The sequence below is a fragment of the Balaenoptera musculus genome, chromosome 16 (assembly GCF_009873245.2).
Source record: "Balaenoptera musculus isolate JJ_BM4_2016_0621 chromosome 16, mBalMus1.pri.v3, whole genome shotgun sequence".
Taxonomy (NCBI): Eukaryota; Metazoa; Chordata; class Mammalia; order Artiodactyla; family Balaenopteridae; genus Balaenoptera; species Balaenoptera musculus.
Genome location: NC_045800.1, coordinates 9,602,430 through 9,620,449, shown reverse-complemented (window position 1 = coordinate 9,620,449; position 18,020 = coordinate 9,602,430). Strand labels below are relative to the sequence as shown.

The following is an 18,020-nucleotide window of genomic DNA, read 5'->3' as shown; positions in this document are numbered from 1 at the left end:
GACTACAGAGCCATGATCTGTGATCGGGCTTTCGTTTCAGATACGTTGGGTATCAGCTGCGTCCCCCTCCCTTTCCTGTCTGGTACACTCTGGTGTACGGTTTCAGTCTGTCATTTAGCAAATGTATTCAGGCTACCACTTAAAAGAAAGCAAAGTTCCCAAGACTGTTTTTCCGTGGCTTGGAGAAAGGCAGTATAGAGAAAGCTCCAAATTCAGAGACAGAGATTTTGTATTAGAATCCCTGCCCCACTCTTACCGGCTCTGTGACCTTGAACAAGTCACTAACGGTCTCTGTGAATCATGATTTCCATCTCATTAACAGTGGGGGTAGTCACGGTGCCCACCTGGCTCACAGAGCTGTAGGGGCAAGTGAAATCGTGTGCATGAAAATACTTGGCAAACTGTGAAGTGCGGAGCAAATGGAAAGTCATGCTAATATTTTTCACTTTGTTATGATTAAAAAGGATTTAATTCAAGGAGGTAGATTTCCTAGCACCTCCTGTAGCTTATTTTTGTTATTATTTTTAATTGGAAACAAGGAGGTGTGCTAGTCGATGCAGATCTCTTTTATTTGGAAGCTGTTTATCTAGGTTTCCTTTCTGTCCATCTTCCCTTGCTTTGTCACCCTCCCTTTTAATTGCTTATTTATACTTTCCCCAGAAAACAAGTAAAAATAAAAGAATAGGAAATGCATGTCAGTTCCTCTTACAGAGAGCAAATCTGGTGAAAAACTGGAAAGAGAAAGCAGTTGCTTCACTGGCTCCTATGCAGGATTGGCTATTTAGAGTCCTAATTCCTCTCACCGCCTGGTTGCGTCCAGCGGGTCCTCTGAGGTCCAGAGCTCTCCGGGTGGGTGTCTGTGTCATCGAGAGCATACGGTTCCTGGCCAGCATCCTCAGGTTTAAGCTCCTGAGGGCACAGGGTTGGTTTCCTATCATGACGTTTCCCCAGTGCGGGCCCATTCCAAAGAGGCGATAAGAAGATGGGTCATGTCCACGTCGGGAGCATCTTTTCCCTCCTTCTTTTATGGTCAGGACGCCCCTGCCTCCAACCCTCAGGCTTCCCCTGGCTGCCTGCTCTCCAGCACCTGCTTCACAGGAAACAGGAGAAGGTCCAGCGTTCCCTTGCAAACCTTGACGGAGGCTCGCTCACCTTGTGAGTTACCTGGCCCAGGAACCTGCGTTCCACAGCTCCCTGCTTCCAGCTCCCAGGTTGTCTTGTGCTCAGCCATGTGCTAGGGTCTCTCTCTTCCAGTGCCGACAAGACCCTGCCTCATTTCCCTGGCATCCTCGTGCCTAGTGCCGTGCTGAGTAGGACACCTGTCCAGCGGTTCCTTCTTGGGTCAGTGACTGTCTGCTTTGGCTCCTCTCTGGAAACGGCGGGTACAAGCCTTTGCTCCGTGCATGAGGTCTAGACCTCTCGTTGCATTCCATGGGTAGGGAGAGCTTACGGAGGTAATTTTGCTACTTGTGTAGTTTTGGAATCAGGGAAAATCTGTGACCATTATAAGATATGGAGAACTCCAAGAGGTTTTTTTTAATAAAAAAAGAACACTACTAGGGGGAGGGGGGAAAATAAATAAATAAAAAAATAAAAAATAAAAAAAGAACACTGAAATTTTGCCTTGTCTGTACTTAAGGCATTTGTTCAGGCCTCAGCTTGATTATGAGCTGAGTTGCCTGCTCTCAGTTCAGAAAAGTTAGAGAAGCTGGCTCTGGCCTGAATTAAGTGGCAGCTAGACAGCTCTGGTGGCAGCAGCAGTGAACATCTTTCTGCCCTTGCTACTTTCCTTGCATCCATACGTTCAACTAGTATTTATCGGACACCTACTGTCTGTTGAGGACCCATTGTGAGATCGACACTATGCTTGACATCTATGTTTTGCTCTTCTTTTAATAATCTTTCCAAGTTATTCAATTTGTCCCCATTTTATAGGTTCAGAAACTGAGGCTCAAAGAGGTTAATGAACTTGCCTAGGACTACAAAAAGCTAGTAAATGGCAAAGCTGGCTTCAAGCTCACATCTGCGCGTCTCCAGAGCTGTGCTCTCTGTACTATACTTGCTGCCCTGCTCGCCCACCCAGTGGATGACTCAGTTGGATTTCTGTGCCCAGGGTTCTGGTGAAGTCGAGGCACCTGTGGGTTCCATGCACTGGCTCTCGGGAGAAGTAGGCAGCCTTGGCTGAGGTCTTGACCCCAAGGTGCTGGCCTATTCAGCAGGCATACCCCTTGGCTTTGTGCTCTCTGATCGGGGGGGCAACTGCGTCATCACTTACCTGACCATGTAGCTTCTCCCAGCACCTGGATGGGTTTATTTCTTTGTCTGTTGAAAAGAATAGTGACTACTGTCTCCCTGCCTTGTCCTCCTAGAATAACTTCCCCCCTTTGAGCTTTGCATAAACCCCAGTCCTTGAGTTCGTTAACCCTGAGAGGTATGGGAGCAGCAGTCCGATTTTAAGGAGTGTGCAAGCTGCGTATGAGAGGGGGGTTCCCCCTCTGCGCCCCCTCCCCGTCACCAGGTCTCCCAGGGAGCTGGTCACCCCCGCCTCCCATCTGTAAGTCCTAACCAGGAACCTGGCCCCTGGCCAAGGTGCCAGGCCAGCTGGGGCTGGGCCGCAGTGGACACTGCCCAGAGCCTCCTCCAAGATGTCCTTTTCCAGCCAGCCCAGGGGGCTGCGCCTCTAGAGCCTTGGGGTTTTCAGATCAGAAAATCAGTGGCCTGGAAGGGACCCTGGAGACCCAACAGTCCAAACCCTCATTTTGTGGAGGACGTGCGTGCAGCCTGGGTGGGGAAGGGTCTTGCCCGGCTCCCCCCGGGTTAGAGCCGTGCCAGCGCCCCTGTGGACTGCTGACATGCTTTCCGTGGGGAGGCGGACCCCGCTGGGCTGCTTTGCATATCACTCTCTTCATTCTGCATCCTTGAGAGAGACGCCGCTTGAGACCAGGGTCCTGTGGGCATGAGGTTTGCGGTCGGAGCAGCCGATGGAGCTCAGCTCAGCGTGGCCTTGGGTAGTGACTTTCCCCATCCAGGGGCTCCATTTGCTCTTCCTGAAACGGGCTGTCACATAGTTCACAGTGACAAAGGGCCTGCACGGTGCCTGGCACACAGTAGGTGCTCATAAACGTTCGTTCCCGTTGCTGTTGCCACCTGTACTCATCCCTGTTCCATGACCCCAGACGGCGTGCACACGGGGCCTGGGGTGAGTGAAGGAGCAGCGTGCCCACCTGAGGGAGCACACCTGGGCAGGGGCGGCGGGAGGAGGGGCATGTGTACTTTGAAGAAGCACGTTCAGCGTGTTCCGTTGGGGAAAGCGGCACACCCTGTTGTGTTTTGTATTACTGACGCCATCATTTGTGGAGCACTTCCGTGTGCCAGGCCCTTTGCCAGTTTACATGACTGGTCTCAGTGAACCCTCCCCACGCCCTTTCCAGACAGGATGGCCCTTGCCCTCTCTGGCAGATGGGGAAGCTGGGCTCTGAGGAAATCTTCCCCAAGGTTGCACAGCTCTTTATTGCGGGAGTGGTGTTGAGACTCTGGCCTCCTGTCACCGGCTCCATCCTGCCTCTCTGGGGAGAGCGTGGTGGGGATGCAGGTTCTGTCTTGGAATGCTGAGGGGGCGCCTGGAAGGGATGCGCATATGTGCCCCACGTGCTCCCGTGCCTTGGCTCTGGCTTCTAACCTTTGCCAGCTGGGTCATGCCCAGCTCCTAACCGGCCAACAGCTCCCAAGATGGAGATCTCAGAGGATGCCATTTTGGTCATTTATGACAGGTTTTGCTTTTCTTAAAAAAAAAAGAGGAGTGAGCCAGCGTGAGCAGCGCTGGGCTGTCTTTCAGCTGTGTTGGTGAGAGCTTCACCAGCATTTTCCAAAGTGTGGTGCCCAGCTCCCGGGGGGCCTGGCCTGAGCCTGGGGGCTGCCTGGCCGTGGTGAGTTATCTGTTACTCATTCTGTTAGAAAAAAAGTAAAAGCAGCACATCAAAACCACAGATTCACCGGGATTTTTCCTTAGAATGATGTACCTTTATTTAATTTGAACAACTGACTTCACTGAAAGGTAAGTATAAAGTAAATAATAGTACAGAGGGTCTAAGGTACTATACGTGAAACATGCAGTTATTAACGCGACTTTCCAACCAATCAGATGCTTAAAACCCAAATCATCTTTGATTGTTCCTCATTTTGCTTCCCTCCCTCTTCACGATGTGTTGGGTGGACATCGTGACGCTCGATGCACGACTGGCCCTGGCTCCCCTGCAGCTGCTGGGATTCCGTCCCGCATCGCCTGGCCCTGCTCCACGGCTCTGGCTCCGGCTCCCTCGTCTGCGTTTCCTCTCCCCTCCCGTTATTCTCTACTCCGCATAAGGGCTGTCTCCCAGATATTCGGCTGCTTCCCTGCTCTTAAATCTCTGATGCTCCCCATCCCTTGGAAAACAACCAGTTCTTGGTCTGACGTTTGAGGCCTTCGGCAAGCTGGCTCGGGCCCCGGCTGCCCCGGTGAATGGCCCACAGGCCCCTATTCAATGCTGCTCCCATCTCGACCACACTCTGTCCTCCAGAACCCAGACCGAACTCTGCGGGTGCTGGGGAGAGGCTGCCTGCGTGCCTTTACTCAGGAATGGTTTTGTTCTTTTCTTCCTGAAATAATTTCCAACTTACAGAAAAGTTGCGAGAGTAGTACAAAGGACTTCCCTGCTCCCTTTGCCCAAATTCCTGAATTATTGCCATTTTACCTCATGTGCTGTCATCCCCTCTTTATATGTGTACATATGGACGGAGATACATATATATATCTATTATCATCACTCTTTTTCTGAATCATTTGAGAGCAAATTGCAAACACGAAGGTGTCCCCATCCAAACAAACACTCCAGTGATCATCTCCCCCAGGCAAGGCCCCTCTCCAGCACAACGCGATACAGCCATCCAGTTGGGAAATCAGTATGATATGTCACAGCATCAGCCAGTCTTCAGAACCCATTCGAATTCATCCACACTGTCCCTTTTCCTACAGATCCAGGGTCCAGCCCAAAGGCACCTATCACACTCTAAGTATGCCCGCAGACTCTCCTTCAGTCTGGAAGAACTCCTCCGTCTCTTGCTGTCTTTCATGACCTTTCAGAGTACAGCTCTTTCATTCTGGGAAAATCCCTCAACCTGTGTCTCCTCATGACCAGACTCCGGCTGTCGTTTGGGGCAGGGATCCCATAGAAGTGACATAGGGTGAGGACCATCCACCGCCAGGGACGTAATCCCGGTCAACACCTGGCCACGTGGGTGCCCACCGGGTTTCTCCGCCTTTAAGTCATCATTTCCCTCTTTGTAACGTATCAGTATCTGGTGGGAAGGTACTCCAAGACCACACCACTGCCCTTCACTTCTTTGAACCTCCGTCCACCTCCCTTAGTGTCCTTCAATGGCTCCTGCTGGAATTCACCACCACTCTGATGGTTTTTAAATGGCGGATTTTCAGTTTTCATCGCTTCTCCTACATTTACCAGTTGACATGTACTGTAAAGAGGAACTTTCCCTCCCCCCCATTTATGTATTTGTTCGTGTTTTTATATCTGTATGGGCTCGTGGATTATTACTTTACTCAATGGATTTTAATCTGTTACTATCTGTATTTTTTTTTTTTGATGTCCAAATAGTCCCAGATGTGGCCAGTGGCAGCCTCTTTGAGGTGATTCTGATGTCCTTTTGACGTGACCCCTTTCAGCAGACATGCTGGGAAATAGGTGTGTGTAATGTGTACACACACACACACACGCCTCTCTATCTATAGCTAGTGTTTATCTGATATGTGTGATTGCAGCCCAGCCCTGAAAGTTCTCTCAAGCCTCATCACCTTTGTATATTTTTTTTTTTTTTTTTTTTACCTTTGTATATTATATGCAAGTCTTCCCTGACTGTGAGAACCTGCTCCCTTTATCCTTGATGTGGTTATTTTTCTGCTGATCTCCCGGTGGGTAACAGTTTCCTTAAGACACCAGTCTCCTCCTCTGTGTCATTGTGGCCCCTGTCCCTTCTCCTGTACCCCTTCCTTCCTTGCCCTGTCCAAAGGAAGGGAAGCAAAGCCTAGTGGCTTTCCGCCCAAACCATCAGGGAGAGAGGGAGGGAGAAGCATTTTTAATCTGGAAAGCCCTTTGCACATGTCTGTCTGTTGAAGCACTTGACTTGCTTCGTCCTCTCACAGGCCCTTCCCAGATCACCCCAGCCTGAAAGGAGCCCATTTTTCTGTGGCAGCTTGTTTTTCTATTACCGCCCTTCACAGTTTTCCTTGAGCTAGACTTTCAACTTGCCTTGCTCTCCATCAGCCTGTCAACCCTGAAGTGTGGGATCCCCATCTTTTTAAAACTACTTTATTGAGGTGTGATTGACATATAAAAAGCTGTACATATTTAATGTATACAATTCGATGAGTTTGGGGATAAGTATACACCTGTGAAACCAGCACCACCATCAAGGTCATAAACATATCCATCACCTCCCAAAGTTTCCTCCCACCCCATTACTATTACTATTACTGTTACTATTATTATTATTATTAATTTGATCCTGATTTAATTTATCTTGGTGCTGGCCACAGAGCTCTTGCTGTGCACAGGTCTTATGTGTAGAACTGAAGGTGTTGGCTTTTTAGACTAGAATGTGAATGTCTTCCTCTTTGAAGCAGAGACCTCTCTGCCTCAGCCTCTGAAGGAAGGTGACTCATGGCCCTTTGGAGAAGCACTTGTTGATACAAGCTTCCCTCCCTGACATTCCAGTGGAAAATCAACCCTTTGCTGGCCTGACTAAATTTATAGTGGGTTGGCCCCAGCAGCTGGTGGAAGCAGCTGGTGGTTAAAATCTCTGACAGATATTTTTTTTCCTCTCTGAAAAATATTTCAGTCACTCTAGTCCCAGCACCACAGAATTTGGAAGCCATTTATAGCCTCTTACAGCTGGTCTGAGAAGAATTCCCCTATGTCCCCAGAAGTCGGCTCTCCCCTATCCTTAGCCATCTGGAGCACGACCAGATCCCTGCGAAGTAAGACAGAAAGATCCTGGGGCTAATGGTACAGTGTGAATTTGACAGTTTTTTTCTTTTAACAGTTTCACATGGTTCAATTTAATATACGTGTATACACACATATATGTATATGTAAAAATTATTAAAATTATGTCATATGGGAGGTTTATAAACCTCCCATATGACATAATATGGGAGGTTTAATCCAGCCTATTAACTCTTGATTTACACACTATTCTAACACCCGTAGTCTGTAGTACATTAGAAGCAGGGAACTGGAAGGCATAAAGTAAAAAAGAGCCAGGTGAGTTGGGAGCAGACGTGCTGGCTCACAGCCTGCGAGGGAGGGACCAGACTGAGTTTGCAGAGTCCTTGAGATTGTGCCGTCCAGGACCTTCCCTTTTTTTTTTTTTTTATTTTTTTTATTTTTGGCTGTGTTGGGTCTTCGTTTCTGTGGGAGGGCTTTCTCCAGTTGCGGCAAGCGGGGGCCACTCTTCATCGCGGTGCGCGGGCCTCTCACTATCGCGGCCTCTCTTGTTGCGGAGCACAGGCTCCAGACGCGCAGGCTCAGTAGTTGTGGCTCACGGGCCCAGTTGCTCCGCGGCATGTGGGATCCTCCCAGACCAGGGCTCGAACCCGCGTCCCCTGCATTGGCAGGCAGATTCTCAACCACTGCACCACCAGGGAAGCCCCAGGACCTTCCCTTTTAAAGACGGAAAAGTTCAGCTCAGAGGAGTCACCTGGCTGAGTTCCCAAGGTGGGGCTGGTCTAGAATCCAGCCCTCTTGACTTCGTGTACAATTGTTGTTTTAGTGCCATAGCATACCTCCTCGCTTATATCATAGTCGCTCAAGACGCTGATCATGTGTCATTGACAGAGTGTTTAGTTATGTTCAGGATTCTCTGTTCAGAAAAAATCAAGGAAGTGTCTAACATGCTTTGAAAATTAATTCCATCCCAAAGAGTTAAAATTAAAATGCCATCCCGTAGAATATGCGAGCAGATACTGTTATCTAAAAAATTCTCCACCAGGACCTTATTTTCCCCACTGGTGCCTGTTGAGTGAGACATGGCTGGGTTTCTGTCCTGAGATGAGGCTGACAAGGCTGGGTCCTCCCTGGGGGAACGTGTGAGTGTAAAAGTGGGGGAAAGACGGCGTTGCTCTGCTTGTCCCGTCTCTTGAAACTTTCATTGAGCTATGAATTGAAGTTGCTCCCTGGCACTCAAAATTTTCCTTAAAAATGCTTTCTTATTTCTTTTGCTTATAAAAGCAGTATGTGTTCAGAATAGAACTAGAAAATAGAGATAAATTCAACGAAGAAAAAAACACTCATAACTTTACTACTGAAAGAATTACCATTAATACCTTGGCGTTCATTCACTCTGTTGCTCGCTTCCTATGTGGGTGTTCATATATACATGCATGTGTACACATATACACACACATACGTATATATCGATACACACGTGCACATAAAATCTGGATCATGCTGCCAATAGTTTTTTAACCTATTTTCAGTTAATAATGGATCCTTTACCTCTGGATACATGGAGAGCTACCTTCTTTTTTTTATTTTTTAATTATTTATTTTTTCTACCTTCTTTTTTAAAATGGTTGCAAATGAGTCCATTCTGTGGACATGCTTTAACTTGATTAACTGTCCCCTAGTGTTGGACGTTTTGGTTGTTTCCATTTTACTTTGCTATTGTGGTCACAGCTATGGTCCACATCTTTGCTCACACCCTTAATCATCTCCTTAGAATAAATTCTTGGAAGTAGAATGGCTGTGTCAAAGAAAACAAAGTCTTTTACGGCTTTTGATGTGCGTTGCCAGAACTCCTGGGCCACATTTTTCCACTCAGGCTTTATGACTTTAGAAAGTCGATATTGCCTATGGTTTAGGATTCTCCAAATCGTGATCCAACAGAGACACCCAGAGTCCCTGCCGGCCTCCTCCTCCAGGCTCGCCCCTTCCTTCACTTCACACTGTGCCCATTTCTCTCTGGCTCCTTGGGTGTGGTCATTACAGGGCTTCAGGGTCACGTTCTGGGGGATTTGGGATAGTGGGTGGGAACCATGGAGGAAAAAGAAAGCATCACAAGATCCATGGGAATAAATAGAAAGGTGTGGGCACAAACGTGTGCTAGTCCGGTCATATTTAGAACATAGTTTTGGAAGTTCACCCTGGGCCTCCCTGCCTGTCTTTCGTCTCAATGCCAAGGGCAGCACTTTGTGGCTGAGCATTTGATAGAGGCTTTGGGCTGATTCTTCAGCTTAGGATCAAGTCCCAGTCCCTCGACCTGGCCTTGTGACCTGGTTCCGGTCCACGTGTTCCCTTCCTCGTTGTCTTGATCTGCGTTCCAGCTACAGTGGCCTTTCTGCATTCCTCCAGAATGCCAGTCTCCTTCCTGATCTGGGGCTTTCAGATGTGTGGCTCCCTGTGCTGGGGGCACTCTTCCTTCCCTCACTCTTCAACCTTTGGGACATAGCCTAGTGGGGTGGTTAAGAACATGGCTTCTGGGGTCTGGCTTGGGTTTGTATCCTGGTTCTGCCTCTTACCAGCTGTGCAACCTTGGACAAATTCCTCAACTTCTCTGTGCCTTAGTTTCCTCATCTGTAAAATGGGAATAATGATAGCAACTACCTCACAGGGTTGTGAGGATCACCATATGGTGACATCTGTAAGTGCTTAGATAATAGTTCCTGGCACACAGCAAGTGTCAGCAAACATTCTCTATCACTGAGCTCGTGACTGGCCTCAGCTTACAATTTTACGAAGACATTTTTCCTGACCCCCACTCCCAGCTGGGACCTCCTAGTTTATGCTTTCTTAGCCATTTGTACCTTTCCTTCTTAGCAGGTACAACAGTTATTACTGGATAAATAAGCATTTTTTAAAAATGTTTGACTGTTTCCCGAGACTGTAAGCTCCATGAGGGCAGGGACCACCTCTTTCCTGCTCACCACATAGAGTTGTTATTCAATCAATATCTGCTCAAGGAATGAAGATAACTGTCTCGTTACTGACTGCTCCAGAGCTGAGTTCATCAGAAGGAAGAACTCTTGACCCTCCCCGATAAACTGAGACATAACTGATGATGAAAGGGGTTTCCCAGCAGAGTAAGCAGATGTGTGTGACCAGAGACAGTGTCTGGTGACCTGTGTCCCTCCGAACTTTCAAATCCAGCTTGCTCTTGGAGGTTGTCAAATGCTGACTTTCCCAGTGCATGAAGGACCAGTGTAGTTTTCAATTACTATCTCACTGTAGATCAAAACTTTTGAAAATATAATTAAATGAATTACTAGAGAATGAAACAAACTCAAGGCCAGGGTTTCTCGACCTCGGCACTACTGACATTTGGGGCCAGGTAATTCTTTGTTGTGGGCCTGTCCTGTGCACCGTAGGATGTTTAGCAGTATCCCTGGCCTCTACCTACTAGATGCCAGTAGCACCCGCCCCCTCCAGCTGTGACAACCAAAAATGTCTTTAGATATTGCCAAATGTCCCCAGGGGGCAAAAAATCACCCCTGCTTGAGAACCACCCATCAAGACCTACAAAACACAAGCCCTGACTTACATTGTTAGCGTCAGCAGACAAAATGAGCCTATCGTGTTGCTCTAAGGGTTTCTAAACCCTCACCCCAGGTGTCTGTGCTGTCTCATCGTGGAGTGGTAACCGCCCCTCCCGGACCAGCCCCCTCCGTGGGCTACACCTGGAGCAACACCGGCCCCTTCCTCTATGAAAAGGGAGACTGAGGCCCTGCTTAGGGCCCAGATAGAATGTGCTGTTGAAACATATTTAAGACGTTCGGGAACATTTCTGAGCCTTGGTTTTTTTCCTTCCTTCAGTTCACCTGTAGTGGATGATGTCACCCAACCAGCTGCCCTTGAAGACCTGGAAAACCCTCTCTTAGCTGCCTTCTCCCCCCACGGTGATGTCGGCGGCTGGGTGTCCACGGATTTGACAGCCCAGAGGTATGGTGGCGGTGGTGCCCACGGCGGATGGCGGGACCCCCGGGCCCGGTCCCTGAGGCTGCCTCCTGCCCTCCGTCCCATCTTCTGTCCCACGGTTCCCCCCACAAACACACACACACACAGGTGTGCTCACTCTCCTGCACAGGGCTGGGCCTCTTCTTAGGGCCTCAGGAATTACCTGAGCGGGCAGCAGAAAGACCCCCCCCCCCGCACCCCGTGCTCTATTTAAAATAGAAGTCCTCCAGGAGCGATATCGTGCCCTTTGTACGTTTCCAGGGAAGGACTTAGCCGCCTCTGGCTTCCCGGGACACGCGCTGGGTCAGCCACTTGTTTTCTCTGTCTTTGGGGAAGAGAAGAGGCATCAGCACACGGGGAAGGGGACCAGGTCCCGCGCCTTGCTCAGCAGACGGGCCTGGGGGGCGGGGGAGGGGCTTTCTCTGGCCTCGTGTTCTGCCCGTGCACCCTCCCCCTGCCCCGCGTGCCCCGCACCCATCGCTGCTCCCCGTGTGCGGCGTGTGCACCGGGCTTCGCCCCGGACTCAGAGGGTGCGGATTTGACACGTGGTTTATTTAAACCAGGCTTGCTCACAGCCAGCCTCGGGACTCGGCTCACACGCCTGTACACACACACACACACACACAATCTCTCTGCACATGTCTATATGTCTCTCTATTTATATAACATACACACACACACACAAGCTCTCTCTCTACACACGTCTATATGTGTCTCTCTTGATATTTATATAACATATGTGTACACACACACACACAATCTCTCTCTCTGCACATGTCTATATATGTCTCTCTCTATATTTATATAACACACACACACACAATCTCTCTCTCTACACACGTCTATGTCTCTCTCTATATTTATATAACATATGTACATATACACACATACACAATCTCTCTCCCCACGTCTATATATGTCTCTATATTTATATAACACACACACACACACACACACACATACAGTGTCTTTCTCTACACACGTCTATATGTGTCTCTCTCTATATTTATATAACATACACACACACAGACACACACACACACATTTTAGTCGTATTTGTATTAGTAAAACAGCTGCTTTTTGCCGGATGGTGCATGGCACTGGGGAACCATAGTGAACAGGACAGACACTGGGTCCCTCCTCCCAGGCTGAGACAGGAGCCTCCCTCTGAACTCCTGCAGCCACCCCTCTCCCCCTGTGTCACTGCCCTTCACAGATCCCTATGAATTATCTGTCTCGAATGCCCTCTCTTCGCGGGGAGGAACTGGATCGGCTGTGACCTCTGGAACCACAGCGCCCAGGCTGGCCTGGGCTGGTCCTTGGGGAAAGGCAGTAGACTTGAACTGGGTTAGAGGGAGGAGGGGGGTGATCCTCCTTGTCTGCCTGCTTGGGGGCCAGTGTGCGCTAACCACCCCCAAAGTCGGCCCTCTTGGGGGACAGGCGGTCCGTTCCTGCCTGGTCCCCGCTGTCCTGCTGGGACAGCGTCGAGAGGCCTCTTCATAAACTGGGAGGAGGTTTGCCTGGTGGAGGAGAAGTGTGAGGGCAGGGCTGACACAGCAGGAAGCTCCAGGCCAGAAACACATGCTCTAAGGCAGCTGCTCATTGACGTTGAATTCCGAGTGTTTCTGTTACAGGTGGGAGTCAACCATAGTTCTTACTTATGTATGAGTTTAACTTCTTAAAGGAGGCATCCTAGCTGGGGAACAAGGCCCTCAGCACACAAGGAGCGTGCAGAAGCTTCCAGGGTGAAGTCGGGCATTCCTTTCCGTCCTGTGCTCGGCCTCCTGCCCTCCCCCATGGCCCTTCCCTGACCCCCACCGTTTTCGCAAGGCCAAGGGACCTCCAGCTGCAGCCGGAGGGGCTCAGCCTCCCTTAGGGAAAGGAGTGGGGCTGAGATCATCCTCATCCAGTGCTCGAGGGATGCCAAGGGGCCGTGGGAGCAGAGGATACAGGAGGGCTTGGCTGGGTGGCTCTCGGGAGAACTAACGTCCACCGGGGGCTGTTACTGGCGCTTCTGAAGTTCCCGCCTCAACCCGAGACTGTGTGTTTCGAACGACCTGTCCCAGGCCCCATAGTAGTCCCGTGATGTCTGCTCTTTAAGCTTCCACTGAGGGCACTTCCTGTGCTCCAGGCACCACGCGGAGTGTATCTCCGTAAATCCTCACGACAGCCCAGCAGGTAGGGGGTTCTGTTACGACTGCTGCGTCACAGGTGAGCAGACGGAGGCTCGGAGACACGTGGCTAGTGAGTGGCAGAGCTGGGGTTCGAGGCAGGTCCAGCTTGGCTACCGAACCTGGTTCTGAGCTTCTCCACTGGCTGCAGGGAGCCGGGTTCCCCCTTCCCCCCACGCCACGGGGTCCCGCCTACATCACTGGCCTCTCAAGTCCGAGAAAGACATGAGTAAAGAAGTTGTGTCACCTGTGACCGTGACCAAGCGTGATCACAGGATGCAGGAAGGGACCGGTGGCTGAGTACTGAGTTCATCAGTGCTGAGAGCTTGGCCAGCTCTCTGGCTTTACTTTCCAGTGGAAAGACTCAGTAGATCTCTATGCCGACTGAGCAATTTTGGTGCCTTGCCAGCGTGATTGGACGTTTGTCCGGAGTTGTATTGTTCTATTTTTACTGGAAATTGGTGGGAAGGAGGTAGTTCTGATAGGAGCAGAGATTGGTCTGGCTTTGGTTACCAATTCTGTCTACAAAATACGGTCGATCTGAGTTATTTGCAGATTCCATGTTTGTGAGTTTGCTTCCTCGCTGAGATTTATTTGTAACCCCAAGATTGATACTCACAGCTCTTTCATGGTCATTCGTGAACACATGCAGAGCAGCAAAAAATTTGAGTCACCCGACGAGCGTGCTCCCAGCTGAAGTGGAGCAAGGCGACCTCTGGCTTCTTGCTGCAGCTCTCGTATTATGAAAAGCGTCCTTTCACAGTATATTTAGTGCCATGCTTTTTGTGATTTTGTGCATTTTGTTGATGATTTTGCTGTTTAAAATAGCCCCCAGGCACAGTGCTGAAGTGCTGTCCAGGGTTTCAAAGTGCAAGAAGGCTGTGATGTGCCTGATGTAGAAAATACTTGTGTTAGATAAGCTTCGTTTGGGTGTGAGTTGTAGTGCTGTCTACTGTAAATTCACTGTTAAGGAATCAATTATATATTAAATAAGATGTTTTTAAATAGAAACTCACATAAAGCAAGATTATGTTTTGATCGGTTGACAAAAATATTGGGACCAGTGGCTTGCAGGAACCTAACCCTAGATTTCCTCTAGGAGCAATGGTTTAGTGTCCACTAATTCAGTGTCCACGGTGACTTTATAGAACATAGTTATTGTGAATAAAGAGAATCAACTGTACTTAACCTTGCTGCTCTGTGGGAGTGACTAAGAAGGGCATTCTGGGTGTGTGGTGGTGGCTTTTTAGACCTCAGAAATGACCCTGCCTCCCCACCCCATCTGTCTTAGTCTGTTCCTGCTGCTATAACAAAATACCACAGGCTGGGTGGCTTATATGCAGCAGAAATTATTGCTCACAGCTCTGGAGGCTGGAAGTCCATGATCAGGGTGCCAGCATGGTCGAGTGAAGGCCCTCTTCCTGGTTGCAGACTTCTCCTTGTGCTCTTACGTGATGGAAAGATCTGGGGAGCTCTGCAGGGTCTCTTTTATAAAGTCATTAATCCCATCATGAGGGCTCCAGCCTCATGATCTAATCACCTGCTAAAGGCCCCACCTCCTAATACCATCGCCTTGGGCACTGGGACTTCCACATAGGAATTTGGGGGGACACAGACATTCAGATCATAGCATCACCCACGGATCCCCCCCTCCACTTCCTGTTCAGAGCAGGGACAGGAGAGGCAGGGGGAGAGGTGAGGAGAGACGGGGAAGGAACAAACCTGGGCAGAGGGCAGCCTGCAACATCCTCTAGAGGTTTGCTGCCCCGCAGAAGCAGGGTTGGTACCTTAAATTAAAAAATTAATTTAAATTAAAATAAAAATATGTTAAAAAATTATTAAAACAAGAAAAGTGGGGCTGGAGCATTTTCTTTAAGCCACCAGAGAGAAAGCAGAGCCGGACTCTCTCCCTCCTTTCTACCGCTACTAATTCTTTGGTGCTGATCCTTCCCTTTCAACTCTTCTTTCTGAACAAGAACAAAGAGAGAAGCCACCCCCGTCCCTGCAGCAATTCTCAAATAAAATGAAAGGGATTTTGACGCTCCCCTTCTCTCCAGTTAAAGCCACTGGGAGACATCAAACTTGCTCCCTCCTTGGGGAACAGCCCCTGAACCCCCTGTAAATGGTTGAGCTTCCCTTTGGCTTTTGACATCCCCGGATGGCACAGAAAGCTGAGCCCAGACCCTCTAGAACATTCTACAAATGACGAGATTGCCCGTGGCCACTTGTACTCCCATCTGTTCAATATTTTCTATTTTTTTTATAAAGCAGCAGAATTGTTTTTCAATTGGAACCTTCCAGCTCTACTACCATTTGTTAAACAGAGTAAAACGGGGCACCCTGGTTACATCTGGGAACCTGCGGTGCTTTTCCTGTAGTCAGGAATCCAGGCAGAGGGGTCTCTTTAGACCTTGAGGACTCCCGTGGACACAGCTGGAAAACTACTCACCTGACTCATGTCCATGGGGTCCAAACGTTAGCATGCCTCAAAATAACCCACTTCCAGCCCAGATTGCTGCCCCATCCCCAGAGTGTCTGATTCAGGAGGTCTGAGGAGGCGCCCAGGACTTTGCTTTTTAACAAGTTCCCGGATGCAGCTGCTACTGCTGGTCTGGGGTCCACAGTGGGAGAACCACTGGGTAAGGCAATGTGTCCAGATGCTCTTCTCCTCACCTGTCTGGCTGTTAATGGCTCCTCAGGGTCGGAAACACCTGACCCAGCAGCTGGCGGCTGAAGCTTCTGACCTCTGCCTTCGGACCGAAGAGCCAGGAGTGGGGGACAGCCCCTGCCCAGCTAGATCGTCTCACTAGAGTTTCCAAATTCAGAATTTTCCAAAGTTGAAAGCACAGGGAATTCATACTGACTTACAGCTTCTGTTTTTCCTCTTGCTCCAAATCATGTGGTTTCTTTTGGTTTCATCTGTTTGCACAATAAGTTTGTTTTGTCTTTCTGCTATGGGTGTGTGTGGGTGGGTTCAACTGCTTCAGAAAGGTTAGCTGAACCTTTATTTAAGCAAGCGCCTTGTTGAAAACTGAGGGATAAAGTGGGGGCACTGTTTTTTTAATTTAGAAAAGGGATCGCCTGAAAGTCTTCTCTGAATAACCGAATTCCTTTGTACCATTTAAAAGGTACATGTTGAATGAAGGTACATGCTCATGAAACAGAGTTACGTAACCAGTACCTAGCAGGCTGAGTCAGTTGGGATGCACCTATATATTTGTTCAAAACCTTTGGGTTTCCAGTGTCCAGCTGGCTACTATTAGGTTGAAGCACATGAATCGCCACATTGGCAATTGTCAAAATATTGACAGCTTCGTATGGTTCAAACTAGCACAGGATTTTGTTCTTGGCTTGCTTTTTCATGGTTCTGGAGCTGCTTTATGTAGTAGGTAGGTTTTGACTTTCTGAATAAATAGTTAAATCTTGGATATCTGAGATCAGTTTCCTTTTGTCCTCAGTATCCTCAGCTCTGCATTCTCTGTTAACCAAGGACCGTCAAGGCACGCAAGGAATCTTGCACCTGGGAAGAGGATGCAAGGAACTGGGAAAGACAGTGGTGGGAATTAATGTGCTGGATGATCCAACCCAGATCAAAGCCTCTTGTAGTTTGGGGATGGTATTTATGACTTTTCCTTTAGTTAATATTTTCCTTCCTGATTACGTTTTGCTTCTGCCAAGCTTAAAAGTAATTTCTGTCCTCTGAGCACAGACTCGCTCTGTGAAAAGGGTATGAATGTGCTGGGAAGGAACCGACAAGCCTGTTCAGGGTTAACCGTGCAGAGCCAGCCTACGGCCAGACATCTGAAGGTCGGTGGCGTTTATACTCTCATGTGGGCTGCTGTTCACAGGCTGGAATATCTCCCTCGCGACTAGAGATCACTTGATGTGCCTGCCTTGGAGTTTCCAGCCAATTTGCAAGCCTCTCTGGGCACTTTCTGGTTTTGGCTTTGTTGCTTCTCAGCGGCTGCGTCTCGGAGGAGGGTGGTGCAGGATCTCCCATCTCGGAGGCTCCTCGTATCAAACCCCAGGCCTCGGTTGGACTGATTGTCCAGTGCTCCTGTCGACCGAACATAGCTCTCCAAACCAGCAATTTCAAAGCGCTTTTCTTTCTCTGGCTTGAGTCTCACTTTCAGCCCGAGCTGAGTCTTTGGCCTTAGCTCTTGCCCTATTACGTGATCGTGTGCACTTGGGGATTCAGGAAGAAAAAAAATCAGGGGGGCCTGTGAGGAAGGGCTATTGTGTTAATACCTTCCAGATGGTGATGTGAAATGGGAGATAAGATGCTGTCACCCATCTGGCCCAACAGGATGTGATAATGCTCGGCTTGTATCTTGGGGGCCGTTATCACACTCCCATGACAGCCAGGGTCACTCTGGTGTTTGTCCTTGGACAGGGGCTTAATTTGGCAACTCTCTCCGATCTCTAAAATGAAACCTGCTATCAGTTCAGTGGGGGATCCGCCAAGAAGGACTCAAAAGCCCTGAACAGGGTGTCAAGAGACAGCAGCTGGTGATGGCATCTCACTACAGCTGGGCTTGGAGGACTGTCGGGCTGAGTGCCAGCCCTGAAGCAACATGCTCTGTGTTTCTCAGGTCTCGTGTGCGTGGTGACTGCATCCAAACGGTTAATGGGACCAGTTGTTGTTAGTGACGACCTTGGTGAGGTACTGAATCAGGGATGGCAAACTCTGACCCGTTCGTAGTGGTTCCTTAGGGATCTGTGTTGAGAAGGATTCAGAGGTCTTGTCCAGCTGGGCCTCGCAGGAAAGAATGCCTTGATCGACATGCCATTTCTATCTGCTGATAGTATGGTGAGTTTATTTGCCCTTTTTTTTGGTCAACTCTTCCCT

General features: G+C 49.1%; 1 protein-coding gene across 15 annotated transcripts in view; it reads left to right on the top strand.

Annotated features, from left to right (window-relative positions):
• The window catches only part of TACC2 (transforming acidic coiled-coil containing protein 2), a 212,876-nt gene that overhangs the window by 100,088 nt on the left and 94,768 nt on the right, over positions 1 to 18,020 (top strand). For all 15 annotated transcript variants that reach the window (XM_036828561.1, XM_036828563.1, XM_036828567.1 and 12 more), the window contains one exon: positions 10,860 to 10,985. In XM_036828561.1, coding sequence (XP_036684456.1) covers positions 10,860 to 10,985 — 126 coding nt within the window. The remainder of the gene's footprint in view (positions 1 to 10,859; positions 10,986 to 18,020) is intronic.